The sequence below is a fragment of the Bison bison genome, unplaced genomic scaffold, assembly GCF_000754665.1.
Source record: "Bison bison bison isolate TAMUID 2011002044 unplaced genomic scaffold, Bison_UMD1.0 scf7180017864476, whole genome shotgun sequence".
Taxonomy (NCBI): Eukaryota; Metazoa; Chordata; class Mammalia; order Artiodactyla; family Bovidae; genus Bison; species Bison bison.
This window is the reverse complement of record NW_011495037.1, coordinates 1,485,967-1,505,929: the sequence shown is the minus strand read 5'-3', so window position 1 is coordinate 1,505,929 and position 19,963 is coordinate 1,485,967. Positions and strand designations below refer to the sequence as shown.

Here is a 19,963-nt window from a genome sequence, read left to right as displayed (position 1 = left end):
CTGGGATTCTCCAGATAAGAACACTGGAGTGGGTTGCCATTTCCTCCTCCAATGCATGAAAGTGAAAAGTGAAAGTGAAGTTGCTCAGTCGTGTCTGACTCTTCGAAACCCCATGGACTGCAGCCCACCAGGCTCCTCTGTCCATGGGATTTTCCAGGCAAGAGGACTGGAGTGGGGGGCTGTTGCTTTCTCCAAAAAAGGAATGAAGCACTGATATAAACTACAACACACATGGAGCTTGAAAGCATTAAGCTAAGTGAAAGAAGACTGCATGATTCATATGAAAGTCCAGAACAGGTAAATCTATAGAAACACACAGGAGAGTAGAGGTTTCTTAGGGCTGGAGGCAGGAGGGACTAGAATGGGAGGGTGCAGAGTACAGGGGGGATAGCTTGAGAGAGCACATTTTCTTTTTGAGGTGTTGCAAGCGCTCTAAAATTGACTGTGATGATGGTCACACACTTATACAACTATCCTAAAAACCCACTGAACTGTACAATTAAAGTGGGAAAAATGGCATGATATGTGAACTATATCTCAATAAAATGCTTTGAAAAAAGCCATCAGGATGTGGCAACTTAGGATAATGGGGAATGAAGCAGAGGAATAAATCTATGATAGTCATAATGCAAACTACTGGGGTCAGTGGGAGACTACAGTGTAAGGACAAAAAGAAGGTGGACAGAGGAACCTGCCTGGTGGCAGAAAGAAACATACACAGGCACACCCGTGTACCTGAGACACAGGCAATGAGTCCACAGTGGAAGAGCCGTGCTGAGTGCGGAAGAACTGATGTCTTCTAACTGCGGTGCTGGAAAAGACTCTTGAGAGCCCCTTGGACTACAAGAAGATCCAGTCAATCCTAAAGGAAATCAACCCTGAAAATTCATTGAAAGGACTGATGCTGAAGCTGAACCTCCAATGTTTTGGCCAACATCATGATGTGAAAAGCTGACTCATTGGAAAAGACCCTGATGCTGGGAAAGATTGAAGGCAAAAGGAGAAGAGGGCAGCACAGGATAAGATGATTGGATGGCATCATTGACTCAGTGGACATGAGTTTGGGCAAACCCCAGAAGATAGTGAAGGACAGGGAAGCCTGGTGTGCTATAGTCCATGGGGTTGCAAAGAGTCAGACACGACTTTGAGACTGAACACCAATAACAAGAAAGTTTTAAAAGTGACCAGGAAACAAAGGATGTGAGAATGCTCTTGGGTCAGCTAAAGTTCCTCTTCCTGGAGACATGGGCTGGTTTTATAATGACAGAGGAATGCATCAGACCGGATTTCAAAAAGGTTGTACAAGTTTAGATGTAGAAGAAAGACGTTCATTTTCTTCACAGGGCTAGGTGGCAAGTTATTAAACAATACAGTGTTTCTGTTACTACAATACTGTCTTCAATTCTGTGTGTTGACTTCAGATCCTGGCTGGCTCACCTCGACGTGCCCCTCCCCAGCTAGTTCACTGTCCTATACTTAAGGACTACGCGGTAATTCTTAGTAATCTCAATTTTAGATTTTCACTTTCACTAATCTACCCAACATGGGAGATACAAAGATAGTCCATATGATCAGCCCATACCCACCCCAGCTCCATCTGCATCCTCCTACAGCTCCGCACAGATATTGTGATGGCCCTTCTGTGATTCTGTACCCTCTATAAGATTGTTCTTGTTGATTCTAAGACATGAGTGAGGCAATATCACACACTGCAGATGACTTCATCCTATTTCTGGCATTTCTTCCCTCCTTGTTTCTGGTTTGCAAAAATCCAAGGAAAACCAATAATGGATGATACCTAGAGAGAATCGTGGTAAGCCCCACCTGATGATCTGAAGATGTTTTTAAAATCAGATCACTGGCCAGTCTCTACACATTGTGTCAAACTGACCAATCTCTACACACTGTGAAAACACACGCCTATGTCAGATTGGGCCTAATACAAGAAAGGCTATGATCTCTCTCTTGCAGTGATGAAAACTGACTTTTCTCTCTACTGAGGAATCAAATAAATCTCTGGTCATGAATATTTCAGGTCTGAACCTGGCACTTCATGGACATTGTCTTTTTTAATGTTCACTGAGATGAGATGGCCGTCTCATGCGAAGAGTTGACTCATTGGAAAAGACTCTGATGCTGGGAGGGATTGGGGGCAGGAGGAGAAGGGGACGACAGAGGATGAGATGGCTGGATGGCATCACTGACTCGATGGACGTGAGTCTGGGTGAACTCCAGGAGTTGGTGATGGACAGGGAGGCCTGGCGTGCTGTGATTCATGAGGTCGCAAAGAGTCGGACACGACTGAGCGACTGAACTGAACTGAACTGAACTGAGATGAGAAAACAGGCCCAGAAAAGCAAAGGGATTTGCCCTCCATCACTTAGGCAGGATTTCTGTTTACAAAGACTGGCTGGTAGCTAATATTCTACAATGGCTTGGAATGTTTAATGCCCACCATTCAATAATGCCTTTGGACAGTGACGGCCTCTCAATTCCAACCCAGTTGCATTGCTCGGCCGTCTCCCAGCTGGGACCGGCCTCAGCGGAACCAAATACAGAAGCTCCCTGCTGCTCAGGGATGGAGGAGCCTGAAGCAGGCCTGGTGTTCTGCCTCACTGTTCAGACACTTTGATACTGACCACCTCTTAACTAAATATTACCAAATAATTCATTCCCTCCCTTCATTTTAAAGACCATGCTCATTTAAAAGGAAATGTAATCCATATGTTTCTAGTTCCTTTACATTCAACTCACTAACAATATATGCTTTTGCAATGGCTACTTCATGTCCAAATGTCTTTGGAGACTTTTTTTTTTTTCACGAGGGCAGGAAGCTGTATTTTGGACAAGAGTAATCACCAAAAGGTTTAAGTTCACAACTTGAAACTTCAAACCCATAAGGTTTAAATTGTAAACTTGCCCACTTCGTATTCTGAAAGGGCTCTAAAGAGCAATAATAGCAAGGATCTGGCAAGTATTAATACATGAACATCTGGAAAAGGGAGGTGAGGTGCAAGGAGGGGAGAGGACAATGACCCATGAGGATGCCCTCAGGAAGCCAGGCCAGGGCAGGGTGCCTGGACGGATCCAGAAGACACTGCGTGCTTGTACTGCTGATGTTCCTGTTATGAAATCAGCAGTGGCAGCAGCAGCCAGGAGAACACACCAGGAGCCACAAGGGAATCAGGGTCGAAAACAGAGCGAGGACTTGGATCTGTATTTTATATAAAACTGAAAAAATCCGTGGCTGGGCTCTGAAGCCCCTATTTGTTCAAATGTCATAGGAAAGGGTCTCTCCTTCTGCTGCATTACAGGTAAAAAAAGTATGGAAAGCTAACTTTTCAGTCCGTGGATTAAACAGTAACTCTCTTGATGAGCTCTATATACTGTAGTGCCTTCTTATGTGTTTCTTTTTATCTTGATTTAGATAGGACCAAGGATTTTCTCAATTGTGATGAACATCACAAAATGGAAATAAAATTTCACTAGCTTGGGACCTCCCTGGTGGTATACTGGAAAAGAATCTGCCTGCCAATGCAGGGGACACAGGTTCGATCCCTGGTCTGCGAAGATTCCATATGCCTTGGGGCAACTAGCCCCGAGAGCCACAACTTCTGACCTTGCATGCAGCAACTACTGAGTCCCGGGCACCTATGCTCCACGGCAAGAGAAGCCACGGCAATGGGAAGCCCACACATGGCAGCGAAGAGTAGCCCCCGCTCCCTGCAACTAGGGAAAGCCTGCATGTAGCAACGAAGACCCAGTGCAGAAAAAAGTAAATCTATAATTTTTTTAAAAAGCACTGTTTCTTTTAAAAAATTAAGTTGACTGGCTTGAAAAGAAAAGAATAAATAAATTCTTCCTAAAACTGTTGAAATGTAAATATTTTCTATTATTAATTGTAGATAACAGAAAACAAAGACAGAGGGGTGTATGAAATCTGACCAGATGGGCATTTTCTTGGAGAAAAATTAAAATTACATGATTCCTAGCTAAAGGACTTGCAATGGAAGTAACGATTTAAAAAAATGCATGATGGGTTTCTCCCATGACATCACAGGCCTCATGGAGAGGTAGGCAGCACAGGAGAGCGTGAAACGACAGTCTCATAGACAAAGTCCTCACTGACGAGCTCCAGCTCTTTCCGCCACCCACACCTGCACCAAGTCTCCCTTTGGGTCTCCTTGGCCTAGTTTCTTGCCTACTCATGGAGTTAAGACAATGATCTCCTAACAGTCCTCAATTCCACAAAAGGAGCCAACAGTTAGGGCAGGACGTGGAAGGAATTTTCGATGCTGGAAGTACACACACCCCATCAGGTCTGAGCTCTCATACGGAGCGAACGGGGAGCTAGCTTCCTGTCAGTGTCTCTGCATCATTTATCCTGTTTCTGGATCAAGCAACACAGAAATTGAAAGGAGATGGTTCTGACCGACACTAAATTCTCCATCACCATTTCCCTTGAAAGAAGGAAATAATATATTGATTGGGAAAGAAGACTTGTAAAGAGGCTCCAGGTAAACTGGATGGAAGGAAGAGTGAACCTCCTAAAGAGAGGGTCCCAGGGCATCTATGCACACCCTATATGTCTGTGTGTCTCATTCGTGGAAGAAGGCAGGCCGTGACTCTGCACAGGCCAACCTCCTCTGACGCTGCCCTACAGTGGCCAGCATGAGCAACAGAATTAGGAATCATCAGGAAAAATACTTTATTGCTGCCTGGCTCTTCAGCCTTTACTCTAACACTTCCCACTACTCCCTAAACTGTTTAGTTGCTCAGTCATGTCTGACTCTTTGCGACCCCATGGACTATAGCCCACCAGGCTCCTCTGTCTATGAGCTTTCTTGCCATGAGGCAAGAATACTGGAGCAGGTTGTCATTTTCTTCTCCAGGGGATCTTCCTGACCCAGGGATCAAACCCATGTCTCCTGCATTATAGGCAGACTCCTTACCACTGAGCCACCAGGGAAACCTACCCCCTAGGCTACTGTAATGCTAAATGGGGCCACACTGAAAGAGCAAAGATGGGGGCAGAAAGAAGGTATGGAGCTCTCTGCCTCCTACCTGGCCTGATACACATGGAAGCCACGGCTTTGGTAAGTAACTCAGAAGGAAATACAAAGGCACAGGTATTCTGCAACCATCAAATAATGAATATAAATGACCTATATGTCCTGACCTTTGGATGTAGCCAATCTTTAGATACAAATGAGGTCACATGTATGGTACTGCCCCAAAGACACTGTTTGGTACACTAAGTAGCAGAAATTGCAGTGCTTTCTGTCCAAGAGTTCTCTGGGCCCCAGATAGCTTCATATGGTGTTACCAATAAGAGCTAGAAATTTGCTGCTGTCACCAATACAGCTGCTCTTGGACGAGATTAGGATTAGGCCCCTTGAGACCACTGTTGGCTAGATGTAGAAGACAAGTCGCAGGTTCTTGAATGGCCTAACTTTTCCAGTTCATTACACACATTTGACACATTCTGGGCGTGCAGTATTGGAAGCTGGGTGGGTGGGTCCTCCAGAAGCAGATGCTGAGATGAAGTTTGGAATATGAGATATTTCAGTTCAGTTCAGTTCAGTCGCTCAGTTGTGTATGACTCTTTGCAACCCCATGAATCGCAGCATGCCAGGCCTCCCTGTTCATCACCAACTCCCGGAGTTCACTCAGACTCACGTCCATTGAGTCCGTGATGCCATCCAGCCATCTCATCCTCTGTCATCCCCTTCTCCTCCTGCCCCCAATCCCTCCCAGCATCAGAGTCTTTTCCAATGAGTCAACTCTTTGCATGAGGTGGCCAAAGTACTGGAGTTTCAGCTTTAGCATCATTCCTTCCAAAGAAATCCCAGGGCTGATTTCCTTCAGAATGGACTGGTTGGATCTCCTTGCAGTCCAAGGGACTCTCAAGAGTCTTCTCCAACACCACAGTTCAAAAGCATCAATTCTTCGGCGCTCAGCCTTCTTCACAGTCCAACTCTCACATCCATACATGACCACAGGAAAAACCATAGCCTTGACTAGATGAACCTTTGTCGGCAAAGTAATATCTCTGCTATTGAATATGCTATCTAGGTTGGACATAACTTTCCTTCTAAGGAGTAAGCGTCTTTTAATTTCATGGCTGCAGTCACCATCTGCAGTGATTTTGGAGCCCCCCCAAAATAAAGTCTGACACTGTTTCCACTGTTTACCCATCTATTTCCCATGAAGTGATGGGACCGGATGCCATGATCTTCATTTTCTGAATGTTGGGCTTTAAGCCAACTTTTTCACTCTCCACTTTCACTTTCATCAAGAGGCTTTTTAGTTCCTCCTCACTTTTTGCCATAAGGGTGATGTCATCTGCATATCTGAGGTTATTGATATTTCTCCCGGCAATCTTGATTCCAGCTTGTGTTTCTTCCAGTCCAGCGTTTCTCATGATGTACTCTGCATATAAGTTAAATAAACAGGATGAGATATTTACTAGGAGTCAAAACCTGTGACAGGAAGCAGGATAAAGCAGGAATGAGCTGAGGGAAAAGTCAAGCTGTGGCATAGGCCAAACTAGTGCGGAACTCTGGGCTGAAAACGGCCCTTCAAAACTTACCCAAAGCAAAGATCTGAGAATTTATACCCTTGAAATAAATGGCCAGCCCATGTTCAGTTACCAGATGTAGACTACTGCCTGAGAATGGACGTGGCCTTGGGCAAAAGCAAGTTCTCTGCAGGTGAGGTAGAGTCTAAATCAGATGATGGCTAGAGGCTGTTTGCTGATTGCACGTCTCACTGCTGGTTAGCAAATGCTTCCTTGAAGAGAGATCTCTATGGTGCCTATCACTGTCTACCATACGGATGGGTTAGTCCAAACTAGGGACGAGGGGAAAGAGATGAAAAGATCAGTTCAGTTCAGTCGCTCAGTCGTGTCCGACTCTTTGCGACCCCATGGACTGCAGCACAGAAGATAAAAATATATAAATGGGACAAGGAGTGAAGAAGCTGGAGCCAGTGTGTGTGTGTGTGTGTGTGTTAGTTGCTCAGTCATGCATGACTCTTTGTGACTGCATGGGCTATAGCCTGCCAGGCTCCTCTGTCCATGGAATTCTCCAGACAAGAATACTGGAGTGGGTAGCCATTCTCTTCTCCAGGGAATCTTCTGAACCCAGAGATCAAACCTGGGTCTCCTGCATTACAGGAAGATTCTTTACCATCTGAGCCACCAGGGAAGCCCAGAGCGACCTAGACTTGAGGCCAAACCCACTCCCAGTCCTCGGCCTGGGAAGACCTGGAGTCAGAGGTCGCTTTTAGCCTCCACTGTAACGACCCCCACCATGAAGCCTCCAACAACCTGATAGGCTTGCTGATTGCAACTTGATCCTCTTGGCTTGGGCGTCAATCTCCTCAATGATGATGAGGCATGGGACCACTCAGTGCCCACATTTGTACAACCCAAAAGGGGGAGTGGTTAAGGAGGTGGGCAGTTAAGGTCTTATTTGACAATCAGTTCAGTTCGGTTGCTCAGTCGTGTCCTACTCTTTGCGACCCCATGGACTGCAGCATGCCAGGCCTCCCTGTCCATCACCAACTCCCAGAGTTTACCCAAACTCATGTCCATCGAGTCAGTGATGCCAACCATCTCATCCTCTGCTGCCCCCTTCTCCTTTTGCCTTCAGTCTTTCCCAGCATCAGGGTATTTTCCAATGAGTCAGTTCTTCGCATCAGGTGGCCAAAATATTGGAGTTTCAGCTTCAGCATCAGTCCTCCCAATGAATATTCAGGACTGATTTCTTTTAGGATGGACTGATTGGATTTCCTTGCAGTCCAAGGACTCTCAAGGGTCTTCTCCAACACCACAGTTCAAAAGCATCTTCAGTGCTCAGCTTTCTTTATAGTCACATCCATACATGACTACTGAAAAAAACAGCTTTGACTAGACAGGAGGCAGAATATAAATTCTTGACCTTCTCTTCAGTTCTGTGAGACTGAGAAATCAGTTGTATTTGGCACCAGCTGTGGCGCTGGTAATACACTATTATATTGGATCTTGGTCCTCCCCACCTTAGCCCATTCCCTAACTCCTTTCCTGGGGGTGCACAAAATAGTAAAGCACATAAGTTTCTACCTCCGCCTCCACTCATTGAAGAATCCAGGCTAAGATGATTTGTTTCTTAGGTTAGGGCAAAATGTCTCAGTATTAAAAGTTACCATGCAGCAAAACAACCAATCACGTGCAAAGGACATGGCTGGTCCAGGACCTCAAGACTGTTGCTAGGTAGAAATTCCCCACCTCAACCCTCTTACCCTGCTGGTGGGAATGTAAGTTGGTGTAGCCACTAGGGAAAACAGTATGGAGGTTTTTCAAAAAAAAAATGGAAACAGATTTGTCATTGCTGTTGTTGTTCAGTCGCTCAGTCGTGTCCGACTCTTTGTGACCCCATGGACTGCAGCACGCCAGGCCTCCCTGTCCTTCACCATTTCCCAGAGTTTGCTCAAACTCATGTCCATTGGGTCAGTGATGCCATCCAGCCATCTCGTTCTCTGTCATCCCCTTCTCCTCCTGCCTTCAACCTTTCCCAGCATCAGGGTCTTTTCTAATGAGTTGGTTTTTCACATAAGGTTTCAAAGTATTGGAGCGTCAGCTTCAGCATCAGTCCTTCCAATGAATATTCAGGGTTGATTTCCTTCAGGATGGACTGGTTTGATCTCCTTGCAGTCCAAGGGACTCTCAAGAGTCTTCTCCAGCACCACAGTTCAAAGGCATCAATTCTTCAGTGCTCAGCCTTTTTTACTGTTGAGCTCTCACATCCATACATGACTACTGGAAAAACCATAGCTTTGACTACACAGATCTTTGTCAGCAGAGTAATGTCTCTGTTTTTAATACACTGTCTAGGTTTGTCTTTGCTTTTCTTCCAAGGAACAAGCGTCTTTTAATTTCATGGCTGCAGTCACCATCTGCAGTGATTTTGGAGCCCAAGAAAATAAACTCTCTCACTGTTTCCATTGTTTCCCCATCTATTTGCCATGAAGCGATGGCACCAGATGCCATGATCTTTGTCTTTTGAATGTTGAGTTTTAAGCTAGTTTTTTCACTCTCCTCTTTCACCTTCATCAAGAGGCTCTTTAGTTCCTCTTTGCTTTCTGCCAGTAGGGTGGAGTCATCTGCATATCCAAGGCTATTGATACTTCTCCCTGCAATCCTGATTCCAGCTTGTGCTTCATCCAGTCTGGCACTTCACATGATGTAGTCTGCATAGAAATTAAATAAGCAGGGTGACAAATATATAGCCTTGATGTACTCCTTTCCCAATTTGGAACCAGTTGGTGGTTCCATGTCCAGTTCCAACTGTTGCTTCTTGACCTGCATACAGGTTTCTCAGGAGGTAGGTAAGGTGGTCTGGTATTCCCATCTCTTTCTTTCAGAATTTTCCACAGTTTGTTGTGATTCACACAGTCAAAGGCTTTAGCACAGAGTCAGTGAAGCAGTCTCACTCCTGGGTATATATCCAGTTCAGGTCAGCCGCTCAGTCCTGTCCGACTCTTTGCGGCCCCATGAACTGCAGCACACCAGGCCTCCCTGTCCATCACCAACACCCAGAGTTTACCCAAACCTGTGTTCATTGAGTCGGTGATGCCATCCAACCATCTCATCCTCTGTCGTCCCCTTCTCCTCCTGCCTTCAATCTTTCCCAGCATCAGGGTCTTTTCAAATGAGTCAGTTCTTCGCATCAGGTGGCCAAGGTATCGGAGTTTCAGCTTCAGCATCAGTGCTTTCAGTGAATATTCAGGACTGATTTCCTTTAGGATGGACTGGTTGGATCTCCTTGCTGTCCAAGGGCCTCTCAATATATCCAGACAAAACTGTAATTAAAAAAGAAACACGCGCCCAGATGTTCATTGCAGCAGTATTCCCAACAGCCACGATACGGAAGCAGCCTATATGTCCATCACCAGATGAGTGGATAAACATGCGGTACAATACATAATGCAATGTTAGCCATGAAAAAGAACCAAATAATGCCACTTGCAGCAACATGGATGGACTTAGAGATTATCATACTAAGTAAGTCAGAAAAAGAAAGGCAAAGATCATATGATATCACTTATATGTGGAGCCTAAAAATATGACACAGATGAACATATCTATGAAATAGAAACAGAGTCACAGCATAGAAAACTGACTTGTGGTTTCCAGTGGGGAGGAGGGATGGTGGAGGAAAGGCTGGGAGTTTGTGATTAGCAGATGTAAACTATTATATATAGAATGGATAAACAACAAGGTCCTACTCTATAGCACACTGAAATGTATTCAATGTACTGTAATAAAACATAATGGAAAAGATTATGAAAAAGAATATATATATTTATACATACATATATAACTGAATCACATTGCTGTATGGTAGAAATTAACACAACATTGTCAATCAACTATATGTCACTAAAATTAAAAAAACATTTCCCCTCCCCACCCCACCACCCATCAAAGGAAAAAACATCTAGATTCTAACTTTGCCCCTTGCCCACTTCCCCTTGTAATTTAGCTTTAATGCATGCAAGTTTGCCCCAATCTCTTGCCTTTTACTATGACCAAAAATTCAGGGAAGTACTTATATCATTTTTTCCCCAGCTTAGAAGGCTGGGACTATTGAGTGTACTTGCATTTCTTCTTTGAAGGTGAAAAGTGAAAGTGAAAGCGAAGTCGCTCAGTCGTGTCTGACTCTGTGCAACCCCATGGACTGTAGCCTACCAGGCTCCTCTGTCCATGGGATTTTCCAGGCAAGAGGACTGGAGTGGGCTGTCATTTCCTTCTGCAGGGGATTGCCCCGAGTCTTTGAAGGTAGGGAACTCAAATCAAGAAGAGAGTCAGAAACATTCTATGTCCTGAACCTTCATCTGGTATCTGGTGTCCAATACAGAAACATTATTCAGACACACCCATAAGAGGCACATTTTCAGATGTGTCTTTATGAGGAATTCCTTAGGGCCACAGTGGAACGGGCCAAAGGAAAACTGCAGCGCATTATACCAAGCAGCACCATTTACAATTCCAAAGAAATTATTCCAGACTAACTGAATCCTCTCAGCACTGCACCTAAAAATACAATAATGTGCTGAAACACCTGCTAGAGATGAAGTACGCTGAGTTCCCCACACAGGAACCTTCAAGCCGTGAACTTTCAGAGTGCAAACACGTGCTCACACGTCCAACCACACAAGTTAGTTCACGTGTCTGGCGTGCATCGTCACGTGTGTGCGTCCTCTACAGGAAGCTGTGCTTTTCTGTACTTTACCGGGCAGTTGTTTCTGATGTCTGTGGATTTGAGAAGGCAGATGACGAGTCCAAAAAACAACTTACCAACCCTCAGTGAGAACCTAGAGGTGGATCTGCAAAGGGACGATTTCACTGAACTCCTTTCGGTGCAACATGAGGAGCTTACCAATGAAGACCTGATGGAATTGGAGGCCCAGAGAAAGGATAAGAGAGACAAGAGGAAGAACTCACAGAGGAACTGAAGAGATTCACAACCCAGGGAATAGCAAGGGGGTTTTCTTTATTTGAAGAGGCACTTTTAGCTTTTTGAGGCACAGGATCTGAACATAGAATGGTGCACGAAGGTCATAGCAGCCATCCAGAATGCAATCCAGGGCGGCCGTATTATCTAAAAGAGCTACTACCCAGATGTCACTGGATCATTTCTTCAAGAGTGTAGATATGTTGCTGGTGAATTTGAGGTTTTTTCTTCATGGTAAAAGAATTTGGAGATGAAGCAGAGAGGTTAAGAAAGTAAAGTGAAAGTTTACTTAAGTAAGAATACACCCTTATTGGCAGGATGGAAGCTGAAGCTCCAATACTTAGGCCACCTGATGCAAAGAGCTGACTCATTGGAAAAGACCCTGATGCTTGGAAAGATTGAGGGCAGGAGGACAAGGGGGCAACAGAGGATGAGAGGGTTGGATGGCATCACCGACTCATCAGGCAGAGTTTGAGCAAACTCCAGGAGACAGTGAAGGACAGGGAAGCCTGGCATGCTGCAGTGCATGGGGTCACAATGAACACCACCACCCTCAGAGGGAGAGCAGGCTGGCAGTGAAGAGCTGCCACTTGGACCTCTCTGGCAAGCCAGTTATGAGGGGCATAAAAATGAAGGGGCAGAATATTCACTGGGGAAGTAGGAGTCTGGGGGTTGACTTCCGTGACTTTTATCCCAGCTCCATTTTCCCAAGAGGAGGAGGGATTTCTGTCGCTACTCAACTTAGATCAGAAGGTCATGTTGTTGGGACAAGATGAGTAAGATCTGTAAGGCTAACCTTCTGGTAATGAAGCACAATGAGCAAAAGTTTGCATTGGGATGCAGGAGAGGAGATTCCCACCTTTCCCCACCTTTCTTTGTCTGCTACTTGAACCCGTAACACCCAAAATGTTTGGTGGCCCATCGGTACGAAGATTACTGCTTTCCTTTGTCTGCCTGTGTTGCTGTTCTGTAATTAATTTGTGTCTGACTCTTAGCGACCCCGTGGACTGCAGCACACCAGGCTTCCCTGTCCTTCACTGTCGCCCAGAGTTTGCCCAAACTCATGTCCATTAAGTTGGTGATGCCATCCAACCATCTCATCCTCTGTCGTCTCCTTCTGCTCCTGCCTTCAATCTTTCCCAGCATCGGGATCTTTTCCAGTGAGACGGCTCTTTGGATCAGGTGGCCAAAGTACCGGAGCTTCAGCTTCAGCATGTCTGGCTGTGGACCCCCGTACTTACAAGATGCATGATTTCCTGCCCCTGCCTCCATTTCTCTGCTCATACCTAGCTACCTGCCTGCTGCAACAGACAGACTCCAACCCAGCAAGAAACCAGAACCCGTGTCGTCAACATCAGGCATGAGTGAAATTGCAGCTTGCCCTCCATCTCCTACTGCTGATGACCCTTCAGCTCTCCCATCTCCCATACCCTCTCCCTCCTCCGGTCAGTAGCTCTTCTTGCCTGCTCACTAGGCTGTGAATGTTTTTTGACACCCTGTATGTCAGCTGATGTACTGTACTACTGCCCTTACTACTGTAAGATTAAAAAGGTTTTCTCTATTTTTTTGTGTTTGTTTTATATATTATTTGTGTGAAAAGTATTATAAACCTATTACAGTACAGTACTATATAGTTAATAGTGTTAGTTGGGTGCTGTTGACTTAAAAATTATTCGTAACCTTATGTCTGGAGTGATGTTTCATTTGGTGGGAACTTTTAGGACTTTAAGCCCAGGAGACAGCAACTCAAGTAACCCTGAGAGAGGTGCTCTGAGGACGTGGGGAAAGGAGCCAGGTTATAGAGAAGTTTTGCAACCAAAGGCAGATAGTCTGAACATCAAAATATTGTTATTAATTAAAGGAAGCCAGATAACTCAAGTTAAGGAATTTAGCACTTTCTATGTATGGGAAAATGCAAGAGTCTGGGTTCACTGGAACCATTGCTTTGATAAGCACCTCAGCTGTCTGGGGCCAATCTCCCGTGTTTTCACACCCTGAGCTTGCTTTGCTCCGGTCTCACCATGGAGAGTAGCTGTAGTCTGACGGCTGCTGCTGCTGCTATGTCACTTCAGTTGTGTCCAACTCTGTGCGACATAGACGGCAGCCCACCAGGCTCCCCCGTCCCTGGGATTCTCCAGGCAAGAACACTGGAGTGGGTTGCCATTTCCCTCTCCAATGCATGAAAGTGAAAAGTGAAAGTGAAGTCGCTCAGTCGTGTCCGACTCTTAGCGACCCCATGGACTGCAGCCCACTAGGCTCCTCTGTCCATGGGATTTTCGGCTGCTGGTAGCTCTTTTCCTTACCAGTTCCCTTGGCGCTCACCGGCTCACACTGGAGGGCTGCGATCTCGCTGCTGACTGTGACACCCTTGTTTCCTGATACAGTAGGAAAGACTCCATTCCTTAGTACCTAGGCTAACTTTGCTGGAGTTTGCTCTCAGAATGAAACTCATTCATATATAGGGGACTTACTGTGATTTTTCCGTCTTCAGCTTCGCAACGGGGAGGCAGGGGATGCTCTGGGGCAGCCCTCGTTGGAATAGCGCGAGGGTCCTGTTGTTGAGAAACAGGGCAGGGTCAGGCTTCGGGTGTCCCTGCTTGTTACACTCCCAGAACGCCCCGCCCGCCTGCAGGTGCTGTGAGCTCGGGAGGCACCTGGACACCAGTGCGTTTCTCAGAACCTGTGGCTCTCCTTCCCGGAGGTGGGGAGCCTCTTCTGTAGGGAGGAGCTGGGAACCTGAGGGACAGAGAGCAGGACCCGTCAGGACCCCAAAGCTATGCAAACCTTCAGCTCCGTGACGCCCTCCCCCAGTCCTCCAACAGTACAGAAGCAGAGGCTTCACCAAAGAATAAGCAGGAGGCCCAGAAGAAATAATAAGTGATCCAGGGAGGTTATCGGAACTTTAGGCCGTCACTGCAAGGAGGCAGAGGCCTGAGGCAGCTGTCCAGACGTTACACCTCGGCAGTCTCTCTCCTCTGCGCTCCCGGCGCTATCTTCCTCTAAAGCCACAGCTCCATGCAGGATCCTGTGAGCCTAGTTTCGAAAGGACAGTGCTCCCGAACAGGTAGAAAAAAATCAAACAAGAGGGGAACCAGCTCCATTTGAATTAAGTGTCAGGGGCTGGAATAAGAGAGGGTGTGGCATGGAAACAAGAGCTCTGGGCTAAGAAAGAGGCTGCTTGACTCCCGTCCCTCACCCACCTGAGAGAGATGTCCATGAGTGCCCCAGTAAGGCCCTAGCCCCTTGGAACCACAGAGGTCTCACCTCTGAGGAGGCTGGCTGTTCGCCTATATCGGAGATTTTCAAGCTTGTTGTGAAGCGGAACACTATTTATTCAAAACAGATTTTTTAATTTATTTTTTTCAGGAACTGCTGTGGTTAAACTTGGAAAGGAAACAGTTGAGAATTCCTGGTCTCAAGGATTGAAAATTCCCCAGCACGACTCCCTCATGCCCTGCACCCTCCCCGGACACAGATGGTGTCTTATCCTCCACACTCGCACAGCAAGACCCCCTTAAGGGACACTTCAAGTTTCTAAGTGATAGTCAAAGATCAGAACTGTTATGATGTTCTAGCAGAAAAGAGGGAAGATGAAAGATGATCTGGGCCCCACTCTGTGACAGTTACTTGTAAATACAACCACAACGGGAACAACTCTGCATAAACTGGAGAAGAAAACATGCTGAGGAATTTTGTCCTGGTTGGTAGACCCGGAAAATGCCTGGGAGAAAACGGGGGCCCAATAAATGCGTCCAGAGTTGAGACCCTGTTTGCTTAAGGCTTCGCGGGTTACCAGCCTTCCCGGCTCTGCAAGAGACTTCCTCAGCCCCTGCAGGCCTCCTTTCTACCAGTGAAGACACCCTGGTTCCATCCTGGCTCATCCCAACACGTCAAGAATTCAGAGGCCCTTGGCTGGATGCCAAACGTCTCTAGCCTAAGAATCTCCTTCAGCATGCTGCCATTAGCTTCTGAGGGTCTCTGTTTTCCAGAGACCCTGGTACCCCTCATGCACCAGCTGGTATAAAGTAAAGATGGAATTCTAAGCCTGGAGTTGGCTTGGAAGCCCTCATAGACTCATCTGTAGCATTCCCAGTAGTTTCCAAATGTGGAACAAAAATTTTACACACACCTCTTAGGAAGTCAATCGATCCATCAGCACTGAATGTACTTCTTGAAAGCAAGGAAATATTCAAACTATGAACCAAGTTCTACATCACATGAATGGACAAATCAGAATGGATGAGAACGTAGTGGGCCTTGGAGACCTCCTGTTGGGCCAGGTGTTGACTTTATTTGATAAATAATGTTAAGGGTTGAATTGTGTCCTTCTCAAAATTCATATGTTTAAGTCCTAACCCCCAGTACCTCAGAATGTGACCTTATTTGGAAACAGAGTCATTATAGAGATAGTTAGTTAAAATGAGATTATATTGGAGGATGGCAGGCTCCTAATCCAATATGAAAAGGGGACATTTGAACAGATATACTCACAGAGAGGACACCATCTAACATGAAGGCAGAGATCATCAGACCAATGTGTCTATAAGCCATGGACACCAAAGATGGGCAGCAAGCTCCAGGCAACTGTGGAAGAGGTCTGGAATAGACCTTTCCCTGAGCTGAAACTCCAATACTTTGGCCACCTGATGAGAAGAACTGACTCATTGGAAAAGACCCTGATGTTGGGAAAGATTGAAGGCAGGAGGAGAAGGGGACGACAGAGGATGAGATGGTTGGATGGCATCACCGACTCGATGGACATGAGTTTGATCAAGTTCCCGGAGTTGGTGATGGACAGGGAGGCCTGGCGTGCTGCAGTCCATGGAGTCACAAAGAGTCAGACACAACTGAGTGACTGAACTGAACTGAACTGGGCATCTTAAGAGGGAGCATAACCCTGCCAGCATCCTGATGTCAGTGAGACAGTAAATTTCTCTCATTGAGGCCACCCAGCGTGTGGTCGTCTGTTACAGCAGTCCTAGCAAGTCAGCATGGATGGGGAGTGGGGTCTGGGGGTCCTGGGGCAGAGCCTGGGTGGCAGAGGGAGAACCTTCCGAGGCTTATGGCAGTGTGTATTTTCCAACAGGTACGAAAGCATTTCAGTACTTGAGCAATCAGCTCGGCTATGCATCAGTTTGTATACAAACTGATTACCTGGCCAGACTCTGCGGTGGGGGGCTCACAGTCCGTCTCTTCCAATGATATATAAGAGGAAAGAGGATTATGTTTTCAGGAAAGTTAGAGAAGGCACCTGCTTTAACGGGGGTGAGAGAAGAAGATGCTTCTTCAGGTCCGTTTTAGCTGTGTGAGCGCCTCCAGCTCCATTCTGGGTTACGCACCTACTACAAGCCACTCACGCTTCCCAGGTGGCTCTGGAGTAGAGAATCCACCTGCCAACACACAAGACATGGGTGGGTCCTAGGGTGAGGCAGACCTCCCGGAGGATGAAATGGCAACCCACTTACTCCAGTACTCTTGCCTGGAGAATCCCATGGACAGAGGAGCCTGGTGGGATACAGTCCATGGGGTCGCACAGAGGTGGACATGACTGAGCGACTAAGTGTGCACTCACCAGTTGCTTAGGTGGCCCAGGCACAGCAGAGGACACAGAGGCTAAGACTCAGCCTCTCATCTCCTATAATTTGCATTTAGTTGGAAAGACAAGATTATGTCATTTAAAAAAGAAGCTTATATAAACCTATGAAAACTTGAGTTCAATATAACTCATACACATTGTTGTTGCTATTACTCTAAGAACCCACTCAGATGACTACACTGAATTAAAGATTCACGTCATCCTAAGAGCTCTTTCATGAGATGAATGGCTATGAAATGCTCAAGCTGACCTTCTCTTCTCTTCACACCTTCTCTCTCAGATTGTGGGCTCTTTCTAAACAAATCAGAACAGATCCATCAGCTTTCCACATATGATCTTAATGTTCCCCTCACAAAGTTTTATAGTCGCATTCTTGACGTTTGAATTCATTTTACATTTGGTTTCTGTGAGTCCATCATGGTTGTGAAATGTTAGGGGGCCTAGCTTGTGTTTCATTGACTTGCCCTCAAGCCTGCTGAGATTTCTAGTCTGCTTAGGGCATGTGGATGTGGGCCAGACACGCAGATAAGAGCTGTGTACTGACCCTTTCTAGAAAAAACCCAGGAGCGTTCTCCACGCGGTGAGGAAGGCAGGTCTGACGGACAGGAAGAGGGAGGGGATGGGTGAGGCTGAACAGCAACAGGTCTTCCCAGAAGTGGAGGATTTGCCCAGGGCCTTCCTGGGACCCAGGGCCCACCAGGAACACAGTGCCCTTTTTAGCCCCGTTTATACCAGAAGGGCACACAGCCTCAGCATCATTCCCTCTGAATGAGAATGTGCGGGAACAGAGAGGATGTGGACGAGTTCCCATCTCTCAGAGAACTGTTGTTGGAGATTCCATGGGATATAATCCTGGCCACACAATCCAGGAGGAAGCTCCACCATCTGCTCCCTTTGTCTCTGGGCCCAGTCTGGATTCCGTGAAGTCAACTGGCAAAATGCGTCCTTTCCTCTGGCCAGAAACACGGCGTCTTTAGAAATCTGAACTCACCTTGACTCTTCTTCCCTCTTTTTGTTCTTGGGCTTTGCTTTTCTTAACTACTTCAAATCTGAAACTTGGACACCCACTAAACAAGAAAAACCCTGTCACTGCAGATTCTGTGAGGCTGGGAGACAGGAGCTTCAGGAATAGAACTGGGAACAGATGCATTTTGAATATCTATTATTTAGAAACGTACCTGGATGTTTTATAAACCTTTGAATCGACTCTCCACAAAGCTCCTGTTGGATCTGTCTGGATCCCTCCATCACCGTCACAGACCCAGGGGTAGCAGTGCTGTGGTGTAAGTGACGCTTTACTTTCATCATCACAACCCCAATTATCAGCCCTTTACAAACGATCACAGTCATGTGCGCATGGTGTGCTGCTGCTGTAAACGAAGGAGAAATTACGCTATCTTTTCATTTTAGTCCTAGCCCTAGAGTTGGTCTGTTGGTTACAAATTCTCCGGGAACTGTGTCAGCCTGGGATCATCTGCAGGCAAACACCTTCTCAGGGTGGAGGCTTCAGAAGAGTGTTGACTGACACTTAGGTGGGCTTTAACACCCTGCTAGTAAAATCTTAACATACTCCTAAGAAGACAAAGAGCAGAGTCATATCTAAACCCAGAATGTATCAGTTTCAGTAATCTGGGTGAATTAAAGCACTAAGACACACACTCACTAAAAAGTCCAAAATAAAGGCCAATTGAAAAGAAAAAGATTTAGAGGAATTTTAATATTTTCTACTTTCGAATTCATTTCTGTGTAGGTTGGTTTATTTCCTTGGAAATATACATAAGCAAACACTTGACTTGTTCTAGCCAGACGTTTGTGGGCTCTTGGCCTGATGTACAGACAGCCACGATGGGGAGGAAGGTGGGGACGCCAGGGAGTGGAAGTGACACTCAGATCCTGGTGGTTGTTCCTTGTGGATGGACTCTGATGATTTCTAGACATTGTATCAATCTGTCCGCAGGATCAGTGTTTTCTCCAGGGTCTCCTATTAGTTCACAGTGGAGCTGGAGTCTGCCTCCACCATGCTTGTAGTGCCTAGCACAGAGCTGTGTCCACAGGAGACATTCCAGGAATGAATTCTAAAGGTTGTGGGTGAATTCCACTTTTATAAGTTGAATTATACTTTAAGAACATACGCAGGGGGAGAACATATGGGGAACACATTTAAAGGAATACTGCACTGGACCATTTTGTAAAGTTAGAATAACTTCCTGATTTATTTGTTCCGTAAGCAGAATTGGGTTTATCAGGTTTCCTTAAAACCGAACACACAGAACACTCTGTTCCTCCATTTGTAACGTAAAGGGATCAGGCTCAATGATTTTGAATATTTTTCTTTTTATTGAATATTTCTTCCAGTGCTAAAATTTTAAGGTTTTAGAATCTTCCTTCAAATAACATTGAAGTTTAGAAATTGAGAGTTTTGGCTGCCTTTTCTGCTTTGAGGGATAGAGAGAGAAAAATTGAGTGATTCTTCTCAAGTTTTGTCTTTTCATTTATTCACAATCAACTCCTTATTGCAATTATATCCTCCTGAAATAGTTATTTGTATTATGTCAGCCCTACCTCTCCTATTAGGCAGAGCTGTATGGCACCCCACTCCAGTACTCTTGCCTGGAAAATCCCATGGACGGAGGACCTAGTAGGCTGCAGTCCATAGGGTCACTAAGAGTTGGACACGACTGAGCGACTTCACTTTCACTTTTCACTTTCATGCATTGGAGAAGGAAATGGCAACCCACTCCAGTGTTCTTGCCTGGAGAATCCCAGGGACGGGGGAGCCTGGTGGGCTTCTGTCTATGGGGTCGCACAGAGTCGGACACGACTGAAGTGACTTAGCAGTAGCAGTACTCTGGATTAAATGTACTGTTTG

General features: G+C 46.0%; 1 protein-coding gene across 1 annotated transcript in view; it reads right to left on the bottom strand.

Moving 5' to 3' along the window:
• LOC105004483 (aminopeptidase Q) overlaps nucleotides 1-18,444 on the bottom strand; it is a 129,198-nt gene extending 110,754 nt beyond the window's left edge. The window contains exons 1-2 of the mRNA XM_010862104.1: nucleotides 18,273-18,444; nucleotides 13,970-14,234 (exon numbers count right to left, since the gene is read on the bottom strand). Of these exons, the coding sequence (XP_010860406.1) occupies nucleotides 13,970-14,234; nucleotides 18,273-18,444 (437 nt within the window). The remainder of the gene's footprint in view (nucleotides 1-13,969; nucleotides 14,235-18,272) is intronic.
• Nucleotides 18,445-19,963: the final 1,519 nt, after the last annotated feature.